Source organism: Corylus avellana, chromosome ca10 (genome assembly GCF_901000735.1).
Source record: "Corylus avellana chromosome ca10, CavTom2PMs-1.0".
Taxonomy (NCBI): Eukaryota; Viridiplantae; Streptophyta; class Magnoliopsida; order Fagales; family Betulaceae; genus Corylus; species Corylus avellana.
Window position 1 is genome coordinate 1,823,604 of NC_081550.1, and position 22,866 is coordinate 1,846,469.

Here is a 22,866-nt window from a genome sequence, read left to right on the forward strand (position 1 = left end):
GCCACATGCCTATCGGCATTAATGTTGTTTGGAACTTTGGATGCTAGCTCTATAACTAATATTCTTGATGGTTAGTTTGGGCACCTGATGAATCAGTTACTCATTAATTTCTTTTAAAATTTAATTGAGTAATCATCTCAACATTTGTACGTACCCAGATGAAAGCACTTATCGTTAACGTACGTTGTTAATTGGTACTCATGAAAATAATTAAAGCTCATATTCTTATCTAGTGCTTTGGATATAGACTGTTTTTCTTCTTCTATTGTTGTACCAATAATTATCGATCTCTTTTGTGGCCACTTAATATGAATAAGTGAATTCATTAAACATGAGCATTCTAAGATCATGTTAAGTGATCTTCAAGAGATTTGTTTGTTGCTTCATTTTTGAATTACTTTAAAGATTGATAAACTACACTTATACTCCCTTCAATTTATCACTCAATTTGTAATGTATCCTACTAATCTCCTACTCAATTTACAATGTCCCTCTTCCATTAAGATTATTTGTTAACTTATACGCCAAGCATATCACATGACCCACACGTGATGTAAAATGTCCATTTTACCACCATGAAATTTTTAAAAATATAACTACACCCTTACTTTAAAAAAGAAATATGTTTTAGTGTGTGTATATATATATATACCAAAAGGGTCAATTAATATGCATCATTTACAACAGGCAGCGCAATTCATTCTCCTATCAAGCATATATAACAAAAAGCTGCAGTCTAGCTCCCCCTTCTATTGCGCGGATACTCAGTTTCTGTTTCTTAAATTAATGTGTAAATAAATAATAAAGGGTGTGCTTGCTTCACTGCCTAATTAATTCGCAGTCTGTTGGGGCTTGAAGATATATATATATATATATTGAGGAGGCCAGGTTCTTAAATCTTAAGTATAGAATAAGAATGTCTAGATTGGTGTGATTTAGGGCAGTGAAGCTACCCGCCGGCCGTCTTGGCTATCTCAAAGGCTTGCAACTTTAATTTATGAAGCGCAAACGATGGTGACGTTACCATATTAGGGCACCCTTGTTTCAAGATGAGATATATATATATATATATGATGATCAATTTATGTTGTGGAAAACAGGAAACCTAGGTACCATATTATCTAATATCTATTGTTTGCGTTCCATGTATGGTTGACAGATGGAAAAACAAGCTAGGCCGTTTGGTTAATTACTACCTGTTTTTAATCCTAGCTGTACATAAGAGGAATTAACACTCCCCGTTACATACGGGCTCAAACTCTCATTTATTTCAAAAGTTTTTGCTATGAAACTATGTTAAATCATCACTTATCCCTAAAAGGTTAAGTAGGTCTAAGAAATGGTTGATTTAGTTATTTAGTTACTATTCTAACACCCACTTTAACTAGAAATGTTACACATTTCAAAAAAAAAAAATTTGCTCCCCAAATGATGTGTCGCAATCCTAGATGTAATCTATGATTTTGGTAAATGTGTCACCATCTGATCATGAGATTGTGACACATTATTTGAGAAGCAAATAAATTGTAGAGAATTTTTTTAGAAAATGTAACAATATTCCTCATGGTGAAATATGGCAAAATTGATGATTAAGTCATTAATTACTTTGTTAAGACTTAAGAGGAATGGAAACATCATCAGTTTTGCCATACTGCACCATTAGGCATGCAAGAAGTTCCTCATGGACCACCCCGTTATGAGAAACCATAGAACACCCGTGTACCTAATGGGAGCATGATATACTCCGTTCAAGTGGATCATCTCCATTTCATAGAGCTATTTAGCGAAAAATGTATAAAAATTGAGACAAGATTACCCTCATATTTTAAGAGAAAGACAATTATGTCTCACCCTTATGCCTAAATGGTTCTTCTAACTCCATTTCATTTGAAATAGAGATGATCAGTTTCAAAGTGAAATGAAGATGAATAATTTCATTATTCAAATTATAAATTCTACAATATTTAATGGTGTACCTAGTACCACGTGATCATTTTAAAATTTTAAATAACATTAATTATGTTAACTATATCCCAAAAAAATTAATAAAAACTATAATTAAAGCTTCACAAAATCACACACATAATATAGTTTCACACATCATACAACCATTATGAGACTTGACACATACATAAGCTAAACTTTGTCCTTTTCATTTATGTGAACATATTTAACAAATTTGAGCACATATAACAAGGTAATAAGCTAGAGTAGGTCAGGCAATCCCAATTATATGGAGTTAATTAAAAAGAGTCGATATAATGCTGGCATTGCCTCATCCTTGTTGGTATATAGAGGGTTTTGGGCCATTATTTTTCAAATCTATCCAATAAATTAGCGTGCAATATCCGGAATGTGTCAATAACATTGCCGGCAACTGATCCATAATGAACAAAAGTCAAGAGTGCCAGACAATGTTCCAATCTTTTTCACTGTATATATATATAAATGTTTCTAAACAACAACCCTAAACCCTAACCCTAACCCTAACCCTAACCCTAACCATAACCAAAACCAAGTAGCTTGGGTTTGTAGAAGAAAACAAGGGGTTCGCAGAAATACATTTGCCTTTCCAAGTGCTTCAGTTCGAGGCGACACGAGCACTTTCCCGGCGGTTCCTCCCACCTCTTGGAAACTCTCAATTTTCTCTCTAGATTCTCGTGAACTCCTTTGCCCCAAAATACCCTCATTTCTTCATTGCATTTACACCTCACTTTCCAAATGATACCAAGGAAACATGGATTGCATTTGGACGATAACATCATTTTTTTTTTATGAATATTCCTGATATTCTAAATCAAAAATATTTGAGATATTAGTATTTACTATAATTTTCTTACGAATTAGGTTGACGGTTACTATGTTAATATGCTTTTTAATAGCTGATTGACATGATAAATATCACATGGATTGTCGTCCCCAAGAGGTAGCTCAATCGGTTGGGACCACGCTTAATGAAGCGAAGGTCACTAGTTCGAATCCCCCTTCCCCCTCCTTGTGCGGACATGTCAAAAAAAAAAAAAAATATCACATGGATTGTCATATCAGTTTGTAAATGTAATAAATGTCATACAAACTAGTACTACTATCAAATGACAATTTAATAATTTACATTTTAGTGGCTAAAGTAGCAAACATCAATGTCACATTAATTTGTTATAAAGAAAAAAAAAAAAACTTGTAATAAGAGTTATAATACATTTAGAAAAACTTCATTTAATTAACACATTAGTTTTTTTAGACTCTCATGACTCCTATATTTTTAAGTGCATACTTCTTGACCTGATTATAAAAGCTGTTAATGGAGTCTCTAAGGAGTAGCTTAATCGACTGTAAATCACGCCTCATGAAGTGGAGGTCACTAGTTCGAATCCCCAATTCCTCTTCCCTTGTGCATGTAAAAAAAAAAAAGAAAACCTGTTAATGAATTGAAAATTAATAATTATATATAAAAAATTTAATAATATTTTTTACTACCATAAAAGTACTGTGGGAGTAAAAATGTATAATATATGATAGACAAGGCAATGTGACAACAGTAAATAAGGGTGTTTTATTTTATTTTATTTTAATGAGAGTTAAAGTTAAACGACAGAAAGGGGGCAATATAATAATAAGACTTAAATACCCATTGGCTTCATGGTCATAGTGTGGTCAAAGTTTGATTTCTTGGTTGTGGAAGCATGCAAACCGGATAATTGGTCCGCCTGGCAGCAGCTTTCAAAGCAGAAGAGGCCAAAAGCCGGAAAGGAACTGACACGTGTCAGTCACATTCCTCCGAATTTGGTCTCTGAACCTGAAACGACGTGCGGGTTCTTATTAAATAATCTCTTACCGCATATGGCCGGTGGCGAATCCCCACGCATAACCCCTGCAAATGCATTTTCGTCGTTCAAGAACAAAATAGTGAGAGTGAGAGAGAGAGAGAGAGAGAGAGAGAGAGAGAGAGATTCATGGCTTCTTGGTACACTTTCCTTTCCTTTTCTTTTCTTTTCTCATAATTGCTGGAGGTTGCAGAGTCAAATATTATATATTTTTCTCTCTACAATTTGTTTTAACTTCTTTGTTTTTTATTTTTAATTATGTTTATACAAATTATGGGGTTTCTTCTTCTTCTTCTTCTTCTTCCGATGATGATGATTTGTGTAGGGTTCTAATTGTTTAGAGGTTTTGCAGTTGAAAAGGTTTGAAGAAAGCGTGAGACGAGGGTTGTGCCTCCTTAATGTGGTGCAGTTTAGTCAACGTAGTCTTTTCTTTAATGTACAAGAATTTGGCGGGAACTATGTCCATGCATAGATATATATTATAATGACACAGGTGATTTGATGATTTGTTTCTTTTGTTTTTTGTTTTGTTTTTGTAATTAACTGTTTTGTTTATTCATTTTTGTTCAGATTCTTCGTTTTGGTTCCCTAGTAAGTACATGTATAGTCTGAAAACCCTGACGAGTTCAGTTTGAAAATGATGACTCAAAGATTCATTGCCCTAAAAGAAAAAAAAAAAAAAAAAATTGATCCCAGTCTGTCTAAAATTCAGATATCCAAAACCCTGAAAAAGAATAAATTCTTGCGGCAGATATAGAAATTTTTAATTAAGTACTATCATGGATGCATGCGGCTGGTACTCTTTTGTATTTGCAACTGCTTTATATATATATATGTGATGAGACAATTGTGGGTGTTTATTATATACATACATAACACACATGCCAATAAAGACACATGCATGCAACTGAGATACTTTCTGTACAGGGCCAACAAAAGTAGCAGATGAATGAAATTAAGCAACAATTTTATGAGAATAATGGATCAATAGATTGAGTATTTTATTTAATTGCTAGATCATTTCAACGATGCACATAAAAACATACCTAACTTTTGGAGAAATCATATATATATATAATGTTTAGCAAGCAATAAGACATGACATTGTAGATGTGATAAGATAACTTTTTTAATGGTGGGTTGGAGACATTTTAGTAATTGGTTAGGTTTTTCAATATTTTCAAGCTTGGACTAATTGTGTGACTGGATGACAGAAAGCATTATACAAGTTTCTAGTGTAATGGACAGGAGATATAACATTATTTATGTGGATGAATAAGTTATATAAAGACATTTTTATATTAATTTTAATTTGCTTTCACCTTTTGACGGGTGCGAAAATCGATTAGGTGGTCAACAGATTTCTACTTGGGGGAACCAAACGAAATCCTTCAATCTTTCTTATAATCTCTCTTGGTATTATTATTATTTTTTTATATTGGACAGAGTTTGGTGTTATTTGAACAAGAGTCATTCTTACTCTTTCTCCAGTACTTTAATTATTTAATATGTCGGATTTTCGATATATAATATTGCATGTCCGTACACATGCATCTTTAACACATGCAGGACTCGGGGATCCACAAATTGGCTTCTTTGGTGAGCACCCATTTGAGAGAGAGATCTTCTGTACGTGGCTAATGGGTTTGATCGTCTGCTTCTCTAGCTGATTTGGACTTAATTAGAAGATAATATAGAGAAAGAAATAAAGATCGAGAGAGGTCGGTAGCTTTACGTAGAGTGTCAAATATTTGAGACTGAGATGATTTGCAGGGTGTGGGAATGCTGGGCTTTGGGGAGTCATTTGTTGCACAGAACGAGGTCGAGAGTTCCCATGAATCAAGTGGGTAGAGAGAGAGAGAGAGAGAGAGAGAGAGAGGTGGGGTTGGATTTTTCCAGTTGGAATTGTGGGTTTGTCTCAGTACAAATTAAAACTAAAGAAAGTTCAACTTACAGTTTAGTATGACACACGTGTCCTCCATAGTATTGTTTAGATAATAATATCCACAATGACAGGTTTTATTTAAGTATTTAATAGACTGTTATATGAGTAGAATAACTAAAAATTAATATCTGATTTTTTATTTTTTAATATTGTTAAATTGTATGAATAATCCTCTATCTATAATTATTAAGAGTGAATGAAGCGTGCAATGTTAGTTGAATAGACAAAAGAAGGGTTGGATAAAATAATATAATATTGTTGTTATTATAATAGAAAATGAGCTTGTTTGAAGCGTTGGGATATGGTGAATAGAGTTAGACCGCCCAAAAAAGACCTTTGCAAAAGGGGTTAGAAAGGAGGAGATAGCTCATTTGAGCAATTTAAGTACTATGTACCTTACTCAAGCTTTTCTCTTTTCAGCCTCTTCTCCTCCCCCTTCTCCTTTCTCCTGAGCATAACGTTGAGTGAGAGAGAGAGAGAGAGAGAGAGGGTAAGAGGGTACTCCTGACTGCTGCAAACCCTAGGCTTGGTTAGACGCTTAAGAGTTCTTCCTCTTCCTACATGTCTTTTCTTTTCCCTAAATAGTTATTTGCTCCATGTGTATTCTAATTCTGTTTTGTTATAATTACTTGCAGGAGATTCTTGATTTTCAGAATTAAGAACAAGCATATATTGTAATAATCAAAGAATATGGGATCCATGAATTCAAACAACTGGCTTTCCTTTCCTCTTTCTCCCACTCATTCTTCCTTACCACCACATCTGCAAACAACTCAATTTTCTCTAGGGTTAGTGAATGATCATAGCATGGTCAACCCATTCCAGACCCAAGGTATATATTATTCATTTTCCTCTTCCTCCTTCTTCTTCTTCTTCTCTCTCTTTTTCTTATTTTGTAAATATATATATATGCAGAGTGGAATCTGATGAATACCCACGGCAGCAGTGAAGTTCCAAAGGTTGCTGATTTTCTGGGGGTGAGCAAATCTGAGAATCAGTCAGATCTTGTTGGTCTGAATGAAATTCAGGCAAATGATTCTGATTACCTTTTCCAAAACAACAGTCTAGTGGCAGTGGAAAACACTGCTGTAGTAGCAGCAGCCACCTCTAACAATTATGAATTTCAAGAGAATGCAAATAGTTTGCAGTCGTTGACATTGTCTATGGGAAGTGGTAAAGGGTCGACTACTTGTGAAACAAGTGGAGATAATAGTGCAAATACTGTCGAAGCTGCCCCTAGAAGAACTTTGGATACATTTGGGCAAAGAACTTCAATATATCGTGGTGTAACAAGGTTTGCATTTTCCCTTGCATCTATATATTCATAATATAATGCAATGTTTCTTTGTCTTGAATCTTCACCATATATACATGGGTTTTTTGTGCAAATTAATATAGGCATAGATGGACAGGAAGGTATGAAGCTCATCTTTGGGATAATAGTTGTAGAAGGGAAGGGCAATCAAGGAAAGGTCGCCAAGGTAAACCTTGAAAATCTGTTTTTTTTTTTTTCCCTCATCCAATCACCATTTCGAACGTTACTAATTTCATGTTCTCTTTTTTTGCATCTCTTCTCTTGCAGTTTATTTGGGTGAGTAGTACGGTTCTCTCTCTTGCTCACTTCTTAATTTGATACTTTATTTGTATTTTTTGAAAAGAAAAAAACATTTGCTGAACATATAGTTTTATTTATCTATTTTGTGTAGGTGGGTATGACAAAGAGGAGAAAGCAGCTAGGGCTTATGATCTTGCTGCACTGAAGTACTGGGGAACATCCACCACTACCAATTTTCCAGTAAGTTAATGCTGCCATGCCATGTCTACGTACATGTTAATGACACAAAACTATTGTAAACTGATTTGATTGGTGTGTTGCAGATCAGTAACTATGAGAAGGAATTGGAGGAGATGAAGCACATGACAAGACAGGAATTTGTCGCCTCGATTCGAAGGTAAGAGATGGGAATTTATTAATTTGCTCAAATTGTACAGATTTTATTTATAATTTAGTACAATTTTGCTGTTTAGAACAACCATGCAAAGTAGAAGATAGGACAATTATCATCCCCACTAAGTTCTATTTTTTCTTCTCTTGGTGATGCATTTCAGAAAGAGTAGTGGCTTTTCTAGGGGCGCATCCATGTATCGCGGTGTTACAAGGTTCTAAAATCTCTCTCTCTCTCTCTCTCAATTATAAAAAATCCCTCTCTCCCTCTCTCCAAGTTCTCATGGGAACATGTTTAAGCAGGCATCATCAACATGGAAGATGGCAAGCGAGGATTGGGAGAGTTGCAGGAAACAAAGATCTTTATCTAGGAACTTTCAGTAAGTCATTATCTCCATGCACTCATTGGAACTTTAAAATCAAATGTTACTACAAATAAATTTTTTTATGAACTTTTAGTTGTCACATCTAACTAACTATATATAACGAATTAGTAATGTTATTTAGTAGATTTTTATACTGTACGACTGCAATAACATAGCAATAAAAATTAACCTTTAATCAACAATAATTTGGTAAAAAGACGATTAAAAAGTTAATTTTCAATATCATATCATTTTTCTTAAAGGTACTGAGGAGGAAGCAGCAGAAGCATATGACATTGCAGCAATAAAGTTCAGGGGGCTTAATGCAGTCACCAACTTTGACATGAACCGTTATGATGTGAAGAGTATTCTCGAGAGCAACACTCTCCCCATCGGAGGAGGAGCCGCCAAACGGTTAAAGGAGGCTCAAGCCATTGAATCTTCAAGAAAACGGGAAGAAATGATCGCCCTCGGCTCCGGCTTCCAATACGGCAGCTCAAGCTCCTCTAGCAGATTACAAGCATACCCTCTAATGCAGCAGCAGCAACAGCAGCAGCCATTCGATCAATCCCAACAGACTTTACTAACCTTACAAAACCCTGACATTAATTCTCATCATCAGTACACGCAAGACCCTTCATTTCACCAAAGCTATCTCCAAACGCAGCTCCATCTACACCAGCAATCCGCAGCAGCTTCATATCAAAATCCCCAGTTTTACAACGGTTATCTTCAGAACCATCCGGCTTTGCTTCAGGGTTTGATGAACATGGGTCCTTCGTCGTCTGTGATGGAGAATACTGGAGGATATATGGGGAGTGGGTTGTCAATGGCTTCTAATTCCACGCCGGGAAATGCAGTGGGATCGGCGGATGAACTTGCGCTTGTGAAGGTTGACTACGACATGCCCTCTGCGGGTTATGGGGGGTGGTCGGGGGACTCAGTTCAGGGATCGAATCCTAATGTTTTTTCAATGTGGAATGACTAGGATGTTTGGCGGAAATCAAGGGAACAATTTGCTGGGTTTTTTTTTTTTTAAAAAAAAAAAAATGTTTTAAGTGCAATAGGAGTTGAGTTTGAAAATTCAAACCCTAAGGAGCAAGGCTATGGGTTTTGTTGTGTTGTTGAGGGTTTTTGCAGCTATTGACTTACTGAAAAACTGACTCTAATTACCCCCATGCACAGACCAAATATGATCTAGAGGGTCCTCTTTTACCATGTCACTTTATGAATATGAGTTGAAGCATGACCCAAATTTTGTATGCAAGAAGACCCTTGCTATATTTCTTCTTTGAATCCCTACTGTATTGTCATTTTTTTTTTTTTATCATTTTTGTACTTCATTTTACCCCTCATAAATTATTCAATTTTAGTTCTATAAGTCCTTTCCGGGGATGAGAACTATATATATAGGATTTTATTTATCTATTTATTTTTGTGTCAAAATGCTATTTTCTTGGCTAGTAGTAGTTGGAAATTCAATTTTAGTTGCATTTTGGTGCAATTTTAGTTTCCACTAAAAAGTTTCCATTTTGACTAGGTTTTATTTTTAAATTGGGTAAATTTCGTTTTAATCCCCTAAACTACATCCTCATTTACATTCACATCTCTAATTTTTGACCATTAATTAATTGCATGCAACTTGCCCCTAAGAACTAACATTTTATTTGGAGTTGGATCTCAGATCAAATTGTGATGTTAAATATAGATGGAAAATAAGTCTCGTGCATGTGGTAAGTTGCAACGAGTTTAAGTTTAAAGGTGTGAGTGCAAATAAGATGATAGTTTTGGGTAGGGGGCATAATTTACCTTACAATGGGAGAAACTTCACTTATTTCGTCAAAATTATTGGAAGTTGCAATGTGGGTTTGAATATTTTAGCCCCTTTCAATCATCCTTCTCCATTTTTAGATTTTATGTTAAATCATAACGAACAAAATTAACCAAAATAGGCCCCATTCATATTTTAAAATAATTTGAAAAAAGACCCACAACGACGTCTTGGATCTTAACTCATTGTGTTGATGTGGGTCATCGATCTTTTTTTTTTAATGTTTTTTTTTTCTCACTTTATATATATTTAAAATTTTAATTTTTAATTAATGATATATTTATATTTTGTAGATATTACAGGAATACGAGACATTTCACTTGTTATTTGTTTGAATTAGCAAAAAGCCCTAACGGTAGGAGAAGTGAAAGTGTCTGAAACGTAGGGGAATTGAAAGGGTCTGAAACATTGAACACCCACATTGCAACTTTTGATAATTTGGCGATGAAATTGCAAAACCCTTGACAATTCAAGGGGGCTAACTAAAGTTTTACCCCTTATTATATATGGTATTACGTATATGTTACTCTGTGTCACGTGAAACTTGTGTGACTGATTTTGTTAACTTCAACAGTTTAATCTAACCCGATGTATAACTCGAAACAAAATGATAGTTCATAAAAGCGAATTAGTGTGTTAAAATTTAGAAGAATGAGTATTGCAAATATGGTGGTGCATAATTTATGAGGGCAAAGTGTAATTTACCATTTTAAATTCAAAGCCAATAGATATATTATACTCTTTACTTAGTTTTTAGTCCTACAAACTACAAATTCTTATAATTTAGAAGAAATTCTACTTGGCCCCATCACATTTTTCATAGTTTTATTGGTATGGGAAGAATATATTGGACCAAGATTAGAGCTTGGGCTGGACCTTTCTTTTTCTTGTTTCATTGTCAATTTCAACCGACCCAAGAGTTCAAAATACCAATAATAATAATAATAATTGAACAAAATGGCTTGCAGTCTCTGCAGTGAATTTGTTACTGTTCCTCCAATTCCAGCCTTACTCAGCTTGTACTTTTAGGACAACCAAAGTCCTTCAATCTAAGCGTTATTACCCAGTTGCATCGAAAAACACCTCTTCTTTGTTCCTCTGCGATCCCTGGATCTTTCTTTCGTTGTCTGCGACAGCTGATTACCGCCGAACTCTCTGAGGTACTCCCCGATTTATAATTATCTCTCTCTAATTTTTATTTTTTTTTCTTGTTTGGGTTTTCATTTTAATCTCTATTATACTTTCATTTCCTATCTCTCTCTTATTTATTTATTTTTAATTTTTTTTTTAAAGTTGTTTTCTTTTTTGTATAAACTGCAATTTAGTTCAAGAAGATCGAAAGCATACATTTGTATATGTCTATGGATTACAATATTGATGGGTTTTTTTTTCTTAGATAACTTGGGCTATTCAAGTTGTTGACTTTCTCTGTTCTGTTTTATGTTTTTTATATTTTTGCTTTTTGGGTATTTTATTGGTGGGTTCTTGGGTATCTGTAAGACCAAAGTGTAGGTTCAAAACGAATTTGAAGCTAGGTGATTGCCTTTATAATCTCTGTTGATGTGGATGAAATAAATAGATGATGGGTTTCTGATGTTTTTCTGAGATCCATCTTGGATTATGAATTTTTTGCCATAATTTTGTTTGTTTGGGGTCCTGAGGATAGAGGAAGGTCTCTACCTTCTGCGCTTCTTGTTCTGTACTTGAAACAATTGAATTTGATATCTTTCCTTCGCAAAACAATAAAGGAGAATGCACTAGAAATTGGTTATGATTAGCTTTCTTACTGATTCATAGATTTCTTGTTGTGTACTAAATACCATGTGATTTTATCTATTGAAAAAAATTGATTTTGTGTAGAGTTGTTTGGTTTCTTGATTTAGAAGCAATTTTCTTGTTTTAATTAAATGAAGAAAATGGGAAAAGAAAGATATTTACTGTCTAATATCCAACAATAATAGTATTGTAGTTTTCAGCCAGAAAAAAGAAAAAGGAAACCGTAATACTATCCTAATGACTAATTAGTTATTTATCTTTGGATAGCTGCATTGGATTCCCCTTTTGTGCTTAAATTTCATGATTTTTTTATTCTTTTTTCTCCTTCTAGCTGGGTGCTTTCTCTTGTATACTTTCTGTGTACTTGGAGTGCCTTAAACTATTTATATGCATCTTGATTACTTATAAAAAACTTTAAAGTAGTGGTTCATGATCAGATTGTATTTGTTGATTGACATGTTATTGAATTCGTGTTTAGAATGATGGTTGCTGTTCTGTCATGTTATGTGTATAATCTGGATATTCCAAAGTGAAAGTGTGAGTTTCCTCCCAAGCACTGATAGGAATAGTGTAATTGATCAAAGATAATCACCAGGACGGAGGCAGAGTTTGGTATGGATAGGGGCCAATTACCAAAAAAAAAAAATTTACCTTATAATTTTTTTTTTACTTTTTTTAACCTTAAAATTATTATTTTTTCCTTGAGATGGGGGGACCATGGCCTACACCGGCCACCCCAGCTCCGTAACTGATAATCACAGACTCACAGTTGTGCAAGTGCCTCTGGTTTGATAAGCTGTATAGCTACGACTTCTCCTGTGTTCTTTTTATGTGCCTTCTATAATCTGAGCTCGGAGAAGTAAGAGAGCTTCTGAATTGATAATCTGCATATCTACCAGTTCTTCTAAGTTTATTGGGTGTCTTTTTCTTTCAAGGTTTTCTCTTTCAGTTCCGTTTGAGTGCTAAAAGATTTGAAACTGCAGAACCAAATGGGTTGATTTCTGGCCTTTGATTTATAGAGTACACACATGAGAAAAAAAGAGAGAAGATTTTCCAGGGATTGTAGGCTCCCCTATGACAAAAGTGTTCTGGCATTCATTTGTTTTCCTTTTTCTACTAGAAACCAAACTATCCCTGAACATTTGCTCTTAGGTTTTCATTAGTTGGCTAACTTTTTGTTTCTTTATCTAGGTTTTCATTTGATTTCTTTTTATCTGGGTGAAGAGTGACAAAGAAGGTAATGGTTAAAGCGTACGCTCAAGAATACGTTTACAAGCACCCGTGGGAGCGGGTAACTTCTGCATCTTGGCGCAAGTTTGCTGATCCTGAGAACAAGCGTACGTTATCCCACATACTTGAAGTTGACACATTGAACCGAAAGCTTGATCCTCAATCTGGGAAGCTTTACACCACTCGAGCAATCACCATCCATGCCCCAGGACCATGGTTCATTCGCAAAATCATTGGTCAAGATATCTGCCATTGTGTTGAATCAACGGTTGTGGATGGTCAGTCTCGGTCAATGCAACTTTCTACACGCAATATCAGTCTCCAGAAGTTCATAGAAGTGGTGGAGAAGATTCGATATGATCCTCACCCAGATAATCCTGATCGGTGGACTATCTGCCGGCAGGAGACTAGCATTCAGATTAAGCCATTATCAGCACTGGCATCAATGGCAGAAAAGGTGGAGCAACGATGTGCTGAAAAATTTGTGCAGAACAGTGCTAAGGGTAGAGAGGTTATGGAGAGGATCTGCAAGTATCTGGAAGCTGAATCTGGTGGGATTGCTCTCTAAATCAAGTTCTGGCTCTTAGGGTTGTAAGCCCTTTCACAGTATAAAATAACAAAAGAATTTAAGAGTGTCGCACCATGGAGAGTCAGCCTTGATCTTCCCTCTGGATTTGGTTGAAAATTTTGATACCGCTTAAATGTAACTTTGTGACTTTTTGTTCAGGTGCATTTTCCATTTCTCTTTTGGGATTCAGAACTATCTGGTGGTGTGTACTGGAAAATAGGTTTATGATTAGTTAATCTGTACTGTTTCATACAGCAAATGGACTTCATTGGAAGCCTAGGGGCTGCCCTATTCTTGGGTCTTTTTCAAGCTGCAATGGTAAATCCCATAGCCGCTGCATTCCTATCTTGAAGTAACTTTTGAACTGTTAAGACTGAATTGAAATCCATTAATGGGAATTATGCTGTGATTAACCATAGCAGCAATTCAGTGGGTAGTTCCACTTCTGCCCTAGAAATCGTGGGGTACAAACTACAAAACTTGGCTTTGGGGCAAGCTTGGAGCATGAATTGGACTTTCGTTGATTCAGCTATATTATTTGGAGAAATGTTAGAAATCACACTTTTATTTCACTTTACTATGATATGAATCATATGATAGGATCAATGAGTCATTAGATTAGGACTAGCCCCTGTTTAAAGGGAAAAAAAAAAAAAATGGCAATACTAGATCAACAAAGTGAGATAAAAATTTTGAGTGTATAACACTACTCTATTATTTGTGCCAAGGACTTGGATTATCCAACAAAACTTGTTGAAGCATATAAAAAAGACCAAATATAATGGTAACTTAATCCTGTCCAAAAGAAAGTTACATATACATTTTTTTTCTTTTTCCTCTATGTCATCTTCCTCCTTCCTTGGTGGGAGCTTTGGAAGGTTCTGACTATTTATGACATTTGATGTCCTAACACTAAGATGATCTTCCTTCAATAGGATTTTGCTCTTTTATAGAAGAACAAGAAAGAAAAATGTCAAACAATAAAGTATCTTTATTTATTTATTTAATTTTTTTGTGAAGAAACCTCGTTGTGTTTGCTTTTGTTTAAAGTAACTTCAATTATTATTGTTAGAATTAGAGAATCTTTGTTTTTAACAAAAGAGCCTGTTACACTTTAATTTGCTTTATCTTATCCTTTCATTTAGTTGATAAAGTTGAGATATTCGTCTTCTGTCAAAGGTAAAGAGACATAGCTTTAATTGTCTTCAATATGATCTAAGCAAATCATATGGCAAATCAATATTTTTTTATCGTTGTGATTTAAGTAATTTATTTAGTAAGGTTATACCTTATTAAAATCATTAAAAGTTGTAGTTTCACTCAACTTTTTTACTAGAAGTAGCCAAGTAGGTGCATCTCCCTCACTGCTTATTGTCTTTATAACACTTTGTTTTAAAGAAAAAAAGCAAAAGGAAAAAGACACGATTTGTTTCTCAAAAGGAGCTTCTTTCCTCTGTATTTCACACTTTTACAAATCCTGCAACTCTTGCTTCATACAGCTTGTACATTAGGACTGCCGATCGTTGACCTTGCATAAAAGGGTAATTTCGTCTCACATTAACATCCCATTTTGGCAATAAAACTACATGAAATGCAGGGAATTAGTGTATATTCTTCGTTGCCCAATGTATTTATGCTGACATGCTGAGCATATTCTTTAACATTCGCTCTTCTTTTTCTCCGACTTTCTATGAGATCTAAGGGGACTGCCATTCACTCTTTGCAACCGCAGGAGCTTATGAGTATTGTGAGGTATGCTCTGTTTTCACTAATGCATTTCCTTAATTAATTGCTTCTCTGCTTTTCTGGGTTTTCATTCTGTTCTCTGTAGTTCATGTATTTTCTGGTTTGCTCCAATTCGACTGTACTTAGATGTTGTAGAACATCAAACACAGAAAGTGTCAGTTTGTGTGTGTGTGTGTGTGTGTTGCTGGATGTGTGTAGGTCGGGAGTGCGGTCTTAGTCTTTAAAATGAGTGTGGAAATCATCGTGCAAAGAACTCAGAATTTGTTGTCACTGAAACAAACTGTGATGACATTGATCCTCACCATCTTGATTCATATATATATATATATATAAACGATGGGTCTTTACATAGCTTGAATTCATTTGAGATTTTGAAATAGGTGGCCTTTGTTTCTTTGCGGGGGGAGATTGTTAATTGGTCTTTAGTAATTGTAGGAATGCTTTTCAAAATAAAAAGCTTGATCCAAGGAATATAATATTAATGATGGCCCTCTCTTGATCTGATGCTAGATTTCGACTGCTTGACTGGTTTATTAAAAGGAGGTTCTTTTGAGTTCCCTTTAAGACCCATCTTGTATTGTGAATTTTGGCCATCTCACTGTTTCTTGGAGGTATTAGAGAACGGTTTCTGGATACATAAGCTTTTAAGCATTTTTTTTCTTGCAAGCCAGTTTTTATGAGTGAGTTCTATTCGACGATTGTATCAGTTTCTGTCTTATGGATCTACACTGTCTTCGACCACTAGGCTATACCTAAAAATCTGGTATTTACTCTTTCAGTTGTAATCTAAATTAGTGTTTATTTATCAGGGTGAGGGCAAAAATAAGAAAACATCATGGTTAAAGCATACGCACAAGAGTACATTTACAAGCACCCATGGGAGCGGGTAACTTCTGCATCTTGGCGCAAGTTTACTGACCATGAGAACAGGCGCATACTGGACCATATCCTTGAAGTTGACACGCTGAGCTGCAAACTTGACCCTATATCTCAGAAGCTTTGTACCACTCGTGCAGTCACCCTCCATTTCCCCGGACCGTGGTTCATACGCAAAATCATCGGTCAGGATATCTGCCACTGCATTGAATCAACAACCGTGGATGCCCGATCACGGTCAATGCAACTCACTTCCAGAAATGTTGGTCTTCAGAACTTCATAGAAGTGGAGGAGAAGATCCGGTATGACCCCCACCCAGATAATCCAAATGGGTGGACCATTTGCAGACAGGAGACTAGCATACATATAAAGCCATTATCTGCACTGGCATCAATTGCAGAAATGGTGGAGCAACGATGTGCAGAGAAAGTTGTGAAGAATAGTGCTACGGGTAGAGAGGTTATGGAGAGGATCTGTAAATACCTGGAAGCTGAATCTAGAGAGATTGCTCTGGAATCCAAACTTCCACAGTTTGTAGCTGAGAACCTGTCCCTAACAACTGAAAATAAAATACTGCCATGAAAGGGTATACTTGGAAGGCAAATATGCATATGCAAGAATGGACTAGTAGCATGTTTTAAGTGATTGATGTATAAATCCATGTAAGACACGCTATGCTAGTCAGTGTGATAAATAAGTTTGAAGAATATCATCACGCTTTTTTCAAATCAGCATTCTTAGCCCAAAAAAGAAGAAAGATAACCGAGATGAGAACTGTTGTCCAAGGCCAGATAGGAATAAGAATATCTTTTTCACGACTAATGGCTTTAAAGAAAACTTCAGGGGAAGCTCTAGCAACCACACAATTCATACAATTATACATCATCACAATATAGGTTCCCCAGTGAAATTCATAACTAAGAATGCAATGGATAATTTACAATGCTGCCACAGGAACGTTGACGGATGTTGTCCAAACCGTCTGAGAATTGCACAAACTAGAGAGAGATGCCATAAGGAAACAGAATAGACAAATTACAAAGCTAACCATGACAATGTCCACCAAACCAGCATAGATTAAACTTTAGACACTGGAGCCAACATATAAATTCTCGCCAATCACTAGAAATATAGAGTTCTTCAAAGTGCAGAGATGTCCTAATGCCATGCCTCCACCAGCAAATATAACAATATAAAAGGACACCAATAAGACATGCAGCAAACTTGAAGTCATCTCACGGATGAAGATGAGAATCACTTTTCAAACACATGGCAACTCCACCCCCATCAGATTTAGATTTTATCAAGTTTCTCTGCCTTGACAACCGGGTTGGCTTTAGCTATAGCATCACGAGCAGCAGTGCGATAATCAAAGGGGCAGCCATGTTTGTCCGAATAGCGATGTACCGCACAGAAAAGGTTACCACACCGACAATTAAATCCTGTTAAACCAACCCGCTTGTTACAGCTGGTGCAGCGATTTGGACCCTCCTTCGGCTTTGCCTCGCTACTCTCCCCTGAGCCAAAACCAAAACTAAAGGATGGCTCCACAGAGACGGACTTCGGCTCCACTGAGGTGACTTGCACCTCCACAGCAGCAGCAACAGATTCATGTTCATTACTGCTTGATGATCCATTCACGATACTTGCAGCAAGCTTAGCTTGGTCCTGTTTTAACATCATATCCTTGTGGCACTTGGAACACATGTTCATGGTAGCTGCGCTTCCAAAGAAGCCACAGTTGTTAATGCACAAAATAGGACCTTCAGGGGCAGCTTGGCATCCTGTCTCATCGTGGTCCATGTTTTCAAATCTCCTGCTGCACCAAAAATCACTTGAAAATCTAACAACAATAGCAAATTAACAAGGGTAAGAGTTCATCTGGCTACATCCTCTATATGCACGAATATGAATAATGAGCACAAAGATAAAAGCATTTTAAATCTAATTCTATTTTAAATAAATTGTGCATCACAAATGGCACACGTTTTAATTAAACAAACTATACATAAAAAAATATTCTTAAGGAAAATTTGTACCGCCTGATTCCATTTTAGTACCTGGATTTTCAATTTTTCTTACATATACGCAGTGCTTTCAGACTGTTCTGAAAATCCTTCCTTCCTGTTCACTTTCTTTCACTAACAGAAAAATTATTCTATGCAATATACTCTCCCAACTAAATTCGTCTTTTCTCTCTCTTCCCCACAACCTCTCTCTTCTCTCTATCCCTTCACTCTCCTCTCAAACTCTCTCTACCTCTTTCTCTCCTCTATCAACCCACTGCCACCCATTACAAATCAAAAACCCCAAAAAAAGGGATTGTCAATAAGCAACAGAAACGACATCCATAACAAAGTCCCCTAAGTCTAAAGTATGGAAATTGGCATGTGCTAAGTAAGGAGAGATGGTTGGATGCAATGAAGCCATTATCTCTAAACAACTAAATACCCAGAAACCATTCTCCCACAATCCAACACCTATGTCATCAACCTAATAAGAGAGCTATTTTTTTTATAAGTAAATATTAGCTATTTTATTAGCCTAATAAAAGAGCTAATTAAGTTTTAAGTTTCTAAGGATGGTTATGGGGGTTTGAAGAGTCATTAAGCACTGAGTTCAAAATTACAAAATGGGTAGTTCACTCTTTAAAATTCTCATAATTAGTCACTAAGCCAAATGGATTGTTCACTCTCTAAAACTCTCATAATTGGTCACTCATGAAGTCAATCAAGAGAACTAACAATCCATTTTCAAGAATTAGATAAGAATTTCAGTCTTTCAAGTGCCAAACCTAGAAATGGAACTTTTTTTTTTTTTTTTGATAAGTCAAAAGGATAAGGGGGATAAATGTAACCTTCATAGGGATGAATCCAGGGGAGCGGGATTCTCCCGAACATGACCATTTTTTCCTTTGGATGAGCATATGGAGGTCTGAAGCTCCTTTGAGCGTGGCTTCTTCACGCGGACAATAACCTTAGGGAAAATCCTCACTATGGATAACCTTTATAAGCATTACATCATAGTGATAGATTAGTATTGTATGTGCAAAAGAAGTGGGGAAACTACTTATCACCTCTTTATTCACTATGATATTGCGAGAAACTTGTGAAATTTGGTTTTTAAGATGTTTGGAGTAGAGTGAGTTATGCATGCCTATACGGCTGGTGGAGCTCCTAGTGTGTTGGAAAATAAGGTTTAGTCGGAATGATGTTAATGTTATTTGGAATGCAATCCCTTCTTGTTTAATATGGTGCATTTGGCGAGAAATGAATCCACGGAGTTTCAATTATTGTGAGAAGACGATCTACATTTTGGTTTTCTTAAATCCCTCTTCGGGTGGATCTCTGTTAACGTCCTTCTTGATGTCTCTAACTTTGTATATTTTTATGCTCTTTGCAATTGTTCTTGATATTGCTTGAGTTGCACCCTTTGCAAGTTTTAATAAATTTGCTTTACTTATCAAAATAAAAATAAAAAGGATGGTCAACCAAAAAAAATTCGAGTACAACCTAGGTCCCTCTAGACTAAATTCTTGCCTTTAACCCTGAGTCTACATAACCTAAGAAAGTAATCTTAAAGAATTCCAAGCCTCTACAAAATGGGTTTTCTAAAAGCATTCAAGACAATGATTGGAGAACTAGTTTCCTTAAAAGCCACGACTTTTTTTTTTTAGTGAAATTATTGAGAAAGAAGGGATCATGCCTTCTTCCTTATCCCTCCCTCCCCCACCCGGCCTGATAACTATAAGTTCAAGGCTTCCCTTAAATAATCTCTTTTAGATACAGTCAAGATTGACAAAAAGGTGGGCAGTCTGAAACTAATCACTATCCCCATTATTTGACCCAAAACTTGTCTAATCAATTAACTTCTTTAAATCAAAACCTAACCCTACTGATACAGTTACCATATTCACATTTTTTTTTTACTACTTAGAAAGTGTTCAAGTTATGGATCTAATGGGGGAGGCAATAAAAATCGCATCTTTATCTGTTGGTATTCAAACATAGCAATGTGCACATACATGAAAAACTATTAAATACACATGCATCACATTTAAAAGTCACAAAGCTCTCGGTGAAACACAAGTTTTCCAGCATTACACGAGTGGCAGTTATCTAAGAACCCAACTTCCAAATGATTTCCTATATCTTCCTCAGTGTACCCAAGACTATATACGCATATCCCATATAACACCTTTAAACTTTTACCAAAAATAAACAAAAACTTCACACACAATACTCAAACAAACAAGCCCGTAAATTCTATACAAACATGTATCCCATATTTACGCATATATGTACAGAAATACTGGAGGATCATAGCACTTCATTAGAAGACTGAAAACCAAGACCTTTTGAACGCAAAACGCACTTAGTTTATGGAATTAGCATCGTCACTAACGACCCATTTGAGATAACGATTTGATTTTTCTCTTCTGTGCCAAATAACGAACATTAAAATCTCAATTTTCTCTCCAAAAAGCAACTAGATGTGCATTTGAAAAATTCAAACTTTAACCACAACACTTGAAAATTTGAACAATTCCACAATCATATGCATCAAAGACCCCAAAATTACATGTTTTACTAAGACCTTAAAAATAATCAGCAACGAGAAGCTAAAAAAGCAAATACACACACAAACACAAACAAAAAAAACCCAACCTGCTCCCCAGGTGGGCACGAAAATCCTCAGAAATGAAACCTCGGAGACCGATCTCTCACCTCACGGTCGCATCGGATGCGAAACCTGCGTTCAAAAGAAACAAAAATAAGAAAGAAAATAAACGATTCGAATCATTAACGAAAAGAAGCAACAGATCCAAGCGATAACCAGAACGCGAAATCGGAAAACAAAAGCTAGAGATCGAAAACCCTAACCCTACCGGATTTGGGATCGGCGAGGAGAGAGAAAGCAAAGCCGCGAGGAGAGAGAGAGAGATGAAGTTTTGTTTGTGTGTCTCTGTATTTTTGTATTTAAAAGGGCTTTTCGTTCTCTGCCAACGAACGCTCTTTACTGATTAGGGGAGACGTGGAGGGTCCCCATTGGCCGCGCGTGTTTCCCTGACATTCCCGGTTTGTCCCTTTTGGGAGTGCTATTAACGGTTCTGCCAGCTTCGGGCACTACTAAACTCACCCGTGAAAACAAGCGAGGGGAGGACGGGCCAATTGGCATTGAGGTGCGTGATAATGTCGTGAGGATATTAGGTGTGGTGGTCGGTTATTCATAGTGAAAACGTTGATTTTTTTTTTCTTAACAAAAAAAAAAAAAAAACACAAAAACAAAAAAGAAAAAGAAAAAGGATTTATTCTAATCATTTTGTTTCTGGTAATCTAGTCTTGTTTGTTAAGTTTTTGACCAAACTAAAGAAACCCAAAACAATCTTGGATTGTTTTCATTAATCAAAGTTTGAAGATTAAAAAACTTGATGTATTGTTATTATTCTAAAAAAATGTCTTTTAATTTCTTTTTTCTAAAAATTATATATAAAAAAAAAAAAAAAAAACTTCTTTTTTAAGTAAGGCTGTGTTTGGCAATGGAATGGAAAAAAGGAAGTAGAACGGTATTGTAGCAGATTTGATTTATATAAGAGAGAAAAAAAAAATATTTAGTATAAAAAAATGAAAAAAATTGTTTAGTAGTGATTTTTTTATTTGAATAATAATAAAAAATAATTGATATGATGTAAAAAGTAAAAATGTTGGGGTTAATTTTAAAAATAATTTTTTAGATTTTTGGGTGCAGTCCGGTCCAGCCCTTTGCCAAACACAGCCTAAGAGTTTTTAGCTTTGTGGGGGTAGTTTAGGGTAATTAAAATTGTATGCTAACATAAGAGGTGTTATGTGAGGTCCAGCCCAGGTGAAAATTTGGACTTTCGTCTCAGCATGTTGGGCCCATGACTACTTTATTTGGGCTCGAAATCAAATAGACCACTAAGTACATGTTGGGCTATAACTACTATCTTTGGGATGGGTTATAATTTGTGTTGCATCCAAATGAGGTGTTTTGGGTTTATCTATGAACTGGCTAAGTACATATACTGTATACGACAAGTCTGGTCTGGTGATAGATATCATAAGTCGCCAATAGTATATACTATTCAAGTGGTAAAGATGTTCAGAACAAAGCACCAAAACAATGAAAGATGTTGAAGCATCCAACCCAGAAAAGAAAGATTTGAATAATTTTTTTTATAAGAAATGCAAAGGGAAATATGAGCAGGTAACTTGGTTGTTTGTCTTTCTTCTGCTTCATATTTGCTAAAATAGGAACATTCTTGATTCTTTTGGGCTGTCTCCTTGGATCATTTATGTGGGCTTTATGGGTTTAATCATGACATACATCCTATGATGAGTCCTATCCCTATTCCAACCGCAAAAGAAATCACCATCATCCAGTGTCCTGTGGGGATGTGACCCCCAAGCTTCTTATTTATTTATTTATTTTTTGGGTTAAATACATTTTTAGTACATGTGGTTTACACCAAATTTAAATAGTCACTTAGGTTTTTAAAAGTGTCACAAATGATATCTGAGGTAAACAAATAAACCTACTTGGTACCTCCATCAAGATTATGTTAAGTTTTATAACTGAGTGTCATGTCACCCTTAATACTTTGCGTGGTACTTGTGGTTTCAAGGCACCACGTGGCGAGGTACTTGAATTTTTAGGTGCCACGTCATATTTATAAAAAAGAAACCCAAAACAAAAAGGAGAGCTGGGGTGGTGAAAGAAGTGCCCCCTTTTTAAAAGGGG

At 35.7% G+C, this 22,866-nt stretch overlaps 4 protein-coding genes across 7 annotated transcripts; 3 read left to right on the forward strand and 1 right to left on the reverse strand.

The window, feature by feature from the left end:
• Window positions 1-6,257: 6,257 nt before the first annotated feature.
• Window positions 6,258-9,081, forward strand: LOC132164624 (AP2-like ethylene-responsive transcription factor PLT2). Its single transcript, XM_059575160.1, has 10 exons — window positions 6,258-6,298; window positions 6,405-6,601; window positions 6,685-7,063; window positions 7,168-7,250; window positions 7,352-7,360; window positions 7,476-7,564; window positions 7,648-7,721; window positions 7,879-7,929; window positions 8,018-8,094; window positions 8,343-9,081. Exons 2-10 carry the CDS (start codon window positions 6,460-6,462, stop codon window positions 9,065-9,067), a joined length of 1,629 nt encoding a protein of 542 aa, XP_059431143.1. The 5' UTR covers window positions 6,258-6,298; window positions 6,405-6,459; the 3' UTR covers window positions 9,068-9,081.
• Window positions 9,082-10,963: 1,882 nt separating this feature from the next.
• On the forward strand, window positions 10,964-13,775 carry LOC132164626 (uncharacterized). 2 transcript variants are annotated; one of them, XM_059575162.1, is made up of 2 exons: window positions 10,964-11,070; window positions 12,878-13,775. In XM_059575162.1, exon 2 carries the CDS (start codon window positions 12,927-12,929, stop codon window positions 13,482-13,484), a length of 558 nt encoding a protein of 185 aa, XP_059431145.1. In that variant the 5' UTR covers window positions 10,964-11,070; window positions 12,878-12,926; the 3' UTR covers window positions 13,485-13,775. The 2 variants fall into 2 exon arrangements, with proteins under 2 accessions (XP_059431145.1, XP_059431146.1); XM_059575163.1 differs by having other exon boundaries at window positions 10,966-11,070; window positions 12,911-13,775.
• LOC132164625 (uncharacterized) lies at window positions 13,741-16,882 on the forward strand. Its single transcript, XM_059575161.1, has 3 exons — window positions 13,741-13,802; window positions 15,217-15,236; window positions 16,040-16,882. Exon 3 carries the CDS (start codon window positions 16,066-16,068, stop codon window positions 16,687-16,689), a length of 624 nt encoding a protein of 207 aa, XP_059431144.1. The 5' UTR covers window positions 13,741-13,802; window positions 15,217-15,236; window positions 16,040-16,065; the 3' UTR covers window positions 16,690-16,882.
• Window positions 16,883-16,989: 107 nt separating this feature from the next.
• Window positions 16,990-21,079, reverse strand: LOC132164627 (zinc finger A20 and AN1 domain-containing stress-associated protein 8). Of its 3 annotated transcripts, none has more exons than XM_059575166.1 (3): window positions 20,996-21,079; window positions 20,775-20,859; window positions 16,990-17,923 (listed from the first exon to the last, which is right to left on the reverse strand). In XM_059575166.1, exon 3 carries the CDS (start codon window positions 17,908-17,910, stop codon window positions 17,401-17,403), a length of 510 nt encoding a protein of 169 aa, XP_059431149.1. In that variant the 5' UTR covers window positions 17,911-17,923; window positions 20,775-20,859; window positions 20,996-21,079; the 3' UTR covers window positions 16,990-17,400. The 3 variants fall into 3 exon arrangements, with proteins under 3 accessions (XP_059431149.1, XP_059431147.1, XP_059431148.1); XM_059575164.1 differs by having other exon boundaries at window positions 16,990-17,926; XM_059575165.1 differs by having other exon boundaries at window positions 16,990-17,950.
• Window positions 21,080-22,866: the final 1,787 nt, after the last annotated feature.